At 53.1% G+C, this 6,704-nt stretch overlaps 1 protein-coding gene and 1 long non-coding RNA gene across 2 annotated transcripts; one reads left to right on the plus strand and one right to left on the minus strand.

Moving 5' to 3' along the window:
• The first annotated feature begins 125 nt into the window (after positions 1-125).
• On the plus strand, positions 126-4,236 carry LOC118972987 (uncharacterized). Its single transcript, XR_005062157.2, has 2 exons — positions 126-1,031; positions 1,579-4,236. It is a non-coding gene; the product is annotated as an uncharacterized lncRNA (long non-coding RNA).
• Positions 4,000-5,523, minus strand: HAMP (hepcidin antimicrobial peptide). The gene is made up of 3 exons (XM_017663357.2): positions 5,366-5,523; positions 4,299-4,361; positions 4,000-4,217 (listed from the first exon to the last, which is right to left on the minus strand). The coding sequence occupies exons 1-3, from the start codon at positions 5,450-5,452 to the stop codon at positions 4,113-4,115; spliced, it is 255 nt and encodes an 84-aa protein (XP_017518846.1). The 5' UTR covers positions 5,453-5,523; the 3' UTR covers positions 4,000-4,112.
• Between the last annotated feature and the right edge of the window lie 1,181 nt (positions 5,524-6,704).

The following is a 6,704-nucleotide window of genomic DNA, read 5'->3' on the forward strand; positions in this document are numbered from 1 at the left end:
TGCCTCCAGGGCCCAGCTCCTCCCTGCCCTCGGGGGAGGGGGCACAAAGGGGCCCTTGTCACCATTGCGCGAACTGGGCAGCCTGATGCTTGGGTTCTACTAGCTCCTTCCTGAAGGGACTGGGGGGCTGGCTGCCTCACTTGTTCCCCGTCCTCCATCACTGTGCACCCTGGTTTTGGGTCCTCGGTGGGCGTTCTAAATCTCTGGAAGCCTCGGGCTGAGGAGCAGAAGACGTTGTCCTCAGCTTCTAGGGAATCTAGGTGGCAACGAGAGGCCACAGAGGCTGGTGTGGGCAGGAGGAAGAGACAGGACCTCCCATCCTGGGCCTCAGTGCCACCTCCCCCCTCTCTAGAGTGGTTTCCCTGGGTCACATTTGGTGCCCACATCCTGGTCTATTTTCTTCTAGGCGCTTCTTGTCCTCAGAAGTGACCTTGTATATTGACTGTCTCCTCTCTGAGACCATGAGCTCCAGGAAGACAGGCCTGGCCTATTTATTCCCAGTCTATCCTGCCTGTAGAGCAGCTTCAGGCACAGTTAAGCTTCATAAATGCAGAGTGCATGTGTGAATGTGTTTCTCAGCTACTCCATGGCTCCTTCTGACCAGAGGCTTTGCACTGTCCCTCACAGGAAGCTCCCCCTACTGTGCGCTGCTCCACACCGCACCAAGGTTACAGCCTGCGCATCCTTTCTGCTCACAGTTTGCATGGCACTCACCTCCTTTGGGAAGCCTGCCCTGCCCTGCTCCCCAAGCCCAGCACCTCCATGGAGAGAGCTGCCTTGGCCCTCCCTAGTCCTCAGCCCTTTTGCCAACCTGCACTCTCGGTGAGCTCCTTCCCCACTAGCACAAGATTGCCAGAGGGCAGGGTTTCTGCCTGTCTGTCTGCTTGTTCACCCTTGTTTCCCTTAGGGCCCTGCCTGGTGCACAGAGGGTGCTCAGCAAGGATTGGGCTGACTCTTTGAGCTGGGTGGGGACAGATTCCACAGTGATCCTCCTGCCAGCAACCTCTCCCATTGGCTATGACCTCTGCAAGGTCGGTGGGGTAGTGGGGGGAGCTGACAGGGGTGTGGTTAAGTGTAGTAGTGGTTTGACCGTGAGCTGTTCCGTTACACTGAGGTATCTTTGGTCCTTCCTGACAGAGCAGGGGGAAGGGAGGAAGGGTCCTTTCTCCCAAGGGAGAGGCTGGACAAGGTGGGGGTGGTGAGGGGCGGAGACTCCCTCAGACCCAGAGTGAGGAGTCAGAGTTGGCTGAATGGAGGGGGAGGGGGAGTCCCACCCCCACCTCAGGCTTCATGATGTCAGACTCTGCCCGTGCCCTTCCCAGTCAGGGACAAAGGCCCATTGAGAGTGGGGTGGGGCTTGAACGCCTGGGTCCTGGAGAAGAAAGGGGCCTGATGCCTGGGCTTTGGGGAAGGACACCGAGATCCTGGGGTTCTCATATGTCACAACCTTCAGCAGCAACAAAGAATTCTTGGGGTCCGTCTCCTCTCTGGGTGTGAACTGAAGGCTGCCCTGCGGAACGGATGTCCTGGCAAGTGCATTTGGCAACAGTTACTAAGTCCAAAATCTCTTGTCTGCAGACTGCAGGAGGACTGGGGCACTGGAGAGCATGTGCCTGTCTGAGCAGGGAACTGACACTCCGATCCAGCTACCGGTGCTGCCAGATCCTTCCAGACAAGGCAGGTGTCCTGTGACAAACTACCACAAACCAGGCAGCTTCTTGTCTCACAGCACTGAAGGCCAGGAGCCTGGAGTCCACATGCTGAGGGAAGGATCTGCTCCAGCTTCTCTCCATGGCTCGCAGATGGCCATCTTCATGCTCACGTGGTACTCCCCCCGTATGCGGGTCTCTGTGTCCAAATTTCCCCTTTTTATAAGGACACCAGTCCTTTCGGATTAGAGTCCACCTATGGGCTTCATTTAAGCTTGATTACCTCTGCAAAGACCCTATCTCCAAATCACGTCATAATCTGAGGTATCTAGGGTTAGGGTTAGGACTTCATCATGTAAGTTTTGGGGGCACACAGTTCAACACATAATAGCTATTTTTAGTAGCTGTTCCTATTTTTATGTAAAATACCTTGATTTTTAGGTGTTAACTCAATTTTATCTGAAACTGTTGTAGACCAAGCAAAACTCACCCCAGAGCAGAATTAAGCCCCCAGGCCCACTTGCTTAATGGTCCCTCAAGTAGGAGGTACCACTGGATCCAACAAAGGGGCACTTGCTGCCCCCAGCCAGAGTGGGCAGCCTCACCCCAGTAGTCCTCAGAGTGTGGCCCCCAGGCCAGAGTGGGCAGCTTCACCCCAGTAGTCTTCAGAGTGTGGCCCCCAGGCCAGCAGCACCAGGACTGCCTGGGAACTTGTCAGAAATGCAATGTTCTAGGGCCCCAGCCCAGACCTGCTGAATCAGGAACTCTGGTGGTCTGCATTTTACCAGGTACTCCAGGTGGTCCTGGAGCACAGCCTCCCTCCCACCTTGCAGGACCACCTGGAGGACTCTCTAAAATGAGAGGAGAGCTCTCGGGGTCATGGAACATAAGTAGCTTGGCCACCTCCCAGCTATTTATTGAGGAGGTCTGAGAGGCCTCCCAATGCCCCTTTTCAGGGACTACAATGCTAACCTTTTACAATGACAAGGCATTTGACATTTCCAAACCCATTTCACCCTCATCCTTTGCTGAGCAGCTCAACAGCCATTAACTGAGTACCACAGAGACACTTCTCTCCTTTTCTAGATGAGGAGTGGGGTTTCAGAGCGGGGAGGAGATGCCTCTGAGAGCCACAGCTAACAGAACGCCAAGCTCTCCACCTCACCTTCCTCTCCCCAGCCTCCAGTCTCATTCAGGAAAACCTCTCCCTGAGGACAAGCCCCTCGTGGTTTCCAGGGTAGAAGGCAGAAGCTGGTGGTGTCTAGGACTGATCTGGCTCCCAGTTGAGTTTAGTTTGGCCCACAGGATGTTGACTTAAAAAATCAAATTCCTTTCATCAGTTGCCAATAGTTTAAAAATCAGGGAATTTCACACAAGTGAGGACTGCCACCTTCTCTTGAAAAGAAGCTCTGGCTGTGTTTGGCCTGCCTTTGGGTCTGGCAAGTCATCTCCCAGAGCCAGACCCAGGCTTCCCCACTTCCTATCATACTTTGAGGCCCTTTATTATCACCTGAGCGCAGATGTTTTCTTATGGGCTAAGAAGATAGTCAAATGTATCTCTGTTTCTACCAAAAGTGGGGAAATCAGAAATATTGTAAGGGATACAGTTTTCAGGCAGAATGGGAGGGGACTTAATTCCCTGCGGAGGTAATCACTATTCTCCTGTGTGTCTCCTGTGCAGTGTGTCCTTGTTGGGAGAATATACCTTAAATGCCCCAGCGAAACCAATCTCTCAGGCTCACTCATTTACTGTACTTTTCTGGAAGGCCAGTGGTCTCAAACATAATGGTTTCAGGACCCCTTCCTAATCTGCAAAGTTACTGAGAACTCCAAAAAGCTTTAGTTTAAGTGGATTATATCTAACGTTGCTTAATGTATTAGAACTGAAACTGGGAAATGTCTAAAGCACAAGGAACACAATTTCCATCAGAGCACTGATGTCATTACCTTCACAGAGCCTCAGAAGACTCTCCTGTACATTCATGAGAGAACAAGGCTGAAAAAGGCATGTAACATCTTAGTTTACTCCATGTGGAGCCCTGGGAGGAGTCCTGGAGCCTTACTTTGAGGACTTTGCTAAGCATTTGAATGTGTTCCTGTTTCCAGAAGACTTCAAGGAGAGGAAACTTTGTTTAACTTTCAGCCCCAGCTGTTGCAGCATAAATTCTATCGTTTGAAGTGGGGAAGAAAGGGAAGAACAGAAAACAGATTTTCTTCACCAAGCCTCCTTGCAACCCCAGTACACACCAACCCTATGCACCCCACTGAGTACTGGCCCTTACAAGACAGGAGCCCCCACAAGTCTCTGGCATAGGACTTGGGCAGGGACAAAGGGCAACAGACACTCTGGTTTGGAACAAAATATAGAACCAGCCATTTTATTCCAAGATCATTCATATTGAGTGCTGGAGGGTGGCAGGAATAAATAAGGGAGGGGAGGATGGGGGTTACAGCTGGAAGGCTCTACGTCCTGCAGCACATCCCACACTTTGATTTAATACAGCAGCCACAGCAGTACATGCAGATAGGGAAGTGGGTGTCTCGCCTCCTTAGCCTCCGGAGCATGGGCTGTGGGACAGAAGGGAGAGTGAGCGGGCTGCGGGCACAGGGCACGTGGGAGGCTCCAAGGGGTGTCCCAAGGTCCCTCACCATCAAGCCGGTGGCAGCTCCCACTGTGTCCTGAGTCCAGAGGTCTGCAGGCTGTCTTGAGGTCTGCAAGCATGGTATTGAGGATGGCAGGGCCCCACAGATCTCTCAGACTCATCCCACCAGCCAGCTCCTCCCCACGGGGCTGGTGTCCCCTGGCTCAGCCAGAATGCCAGCGGTGGCCTGGCTTTCTGGCCTTTTCTCCCCTTCCCTCAGGCAGTTCTCCTTCCTCCAAACATTCCCGCTCTGTCTCCTCTCTCCACAGCCGCTACTCTTCTTTGGGTTATCACCCTCCCTGGCCTGCATGCCAGCGCCCTCCTATAACAAGTGTCCTGAGCCTTGCCCCTTATAAGCCACTCCCCGCGCCTTATCAGACCAAGGCTTCCACCATTTTAAAAGCCTGCAGGGCTCCCCTGGCACTTGGAGGAAAATGAGTATTTGCACAGTCGTCTACAGACGTAGCATGTCCACCCCTCATCTCATCTCCAAGTGCCATCTCCTTCACTTACTAAGCCCTCTGACCCGGGACTGCACCATGCTTGCCCTCAGCTCAGGCCTTTGGCTCTCCCCTTCTCTCATCCTCCCAGCCCTAGGACAAATTTCATTTGCTCACAAGACCTCCTGCTTGAGTGCCAGTCCTTTATTCTATCTAAAGTCCTGCCACCTCCATCCCCCTTCCTGTCCCATAGTCATTCTGCTACCATCTTTTATGTTATTCGAGAATAACATTTACTAAACACATTATCTTATTTATATTTTAATTGTTCATCAACTAATTGCCTGACCAGGATGTAAACTTCATGAAAGCAAAGATCTTTTCACATCTGCCTTGTTCATTGCTTGATACCCACTGTCTAGAACAGGACTTCACAGAGTAGGCTCCCAAGAAGTAACTGGAATTGGTTCAGGGCCCCCAGTCCCTGCCACTCAGGACCCCCATCTCTGCACTTTGAGCAGCTGCCCATCCCCCCTTTGCCTGCCCTGAATTCTGCCAGTGGTAAGGGGGTCTCCCAGCACCTGGCTCTCCAGTCCTGGCTGCCCTGCTGGGCCCAGGTCTGGTGGGCTCTCACCTGCTGTGGGAGGACTGAGCCACTGGTCAGGCTGGCCAGGAGGAGGAGCAGGAGACAGGCGGCCTGGGTCTGCATGCTCGGTGCCATTGTGCCGTCTGGCTGGCTGTCCTGCTGCTGGGCTAAGACTCGCTCTGTGTCTAGGGCCCAGTTACAGTTGCTTTTATGGGGCCTGCTGGGGGAGGCAAGGGTGCTAAGCCCCCTCCCCTTTGTCCTAACTCATTTCCAAGAAGGTGGTGGCGCCGAAAAGGCGGGAGATAAGCGGGAAGAGTGACAGGGAACAGGGTTGTGTCACCCTCAGCCAGCAGAGGTGTGTGCAGGGGGTGGGGCAGACAGGGCCACAGACACACACACCCCTAGCCGGCCTCCTGAAAACACTTTCCCTGACATGACATCACCCTTTTGATCTCAGAAACCGCCCCCCCCCTTTTACCCCTGAGGTTGAACAGGCTGATAGATGGGCAGGAGCACGGTGACCTCTCATTCACAGGCCAACTTTGCCCCCTATGTCCTCATTCACAGGGAAGATGGGGGCCCCTTACTGTATGACCCCAGGGTGCCCAGCACAGTCCCCACTGCTTTGGTTTCACAAGAGCATAGGTTCTGGCAGGGGATGTGGGCAGCCAGATGCTGGGGTTTGAGTTGGCACAAGCCCCCACTATGCAGGTGTTGTTTCCAAAGTATCAAAACCTTAAGATGTGGCCCTGTTATCTGGAAAATGTTCTTGGGGACTTGTGACCACAAAAGACAGTGTTAATATTAATAACTAATGTGATGATTCTATGTCATCACATTAGTTATGTTATATCACGTTAATCTATGGCAGAGATGCGCTGACTCACTTTTATGTTGACTCAGCCTTGTCGCCTGTCCTCCAAGCGGCTCCTGCCTGCCCTATGGCGGGCTCTGCTCCGTACTCAGGGACCCTCACTGCCCTCTCAGCTACTGACCCTGGGGGCTTGGCTTCCCAGACCCTGCTCCCTCTTAGCAGCCCACCACGCCCAGCCCTGAGACTTTTCTTCACCTTATAGGAAGAACTGAAGACAGCAATTAGGGTGCTGGCCAAGCTTGCCCAGCCAGAGGCAGAGCTGGGATTCCAGCCTGGGAAGCCTGACTCTAGGGCCTGTGCTCTTCCCATTAGGCTTTCCAGTTCCCATGAAAACGCCAGAGGGTTCTACCGTGTGCTAGACCTGGCTGATTGGAGCTGACTATGCACGTCTTGTCATGATGCTACACACAGTGGCATCATATTGGTACCTTGAAACCTGCAGTGACAGTACTTACACCACAGACATCGGCAACACTAAACCAGAGCTTTTTATTTGGAGAGCTGGTTGCCCAG

Source organism: Manis javanica, chromosome 17 (genome assembly GCF_040802235.1).
Source record: "Manis javanica isolate MJ-LG chromosome 17, MJ_LKY, whole genome shotgun sequence".
Lineage (NCBI taxonomy): Eukaryota > Metazoa > Chordata > Mammalia > Pholidota > Manidae > Manis > Manis javanica.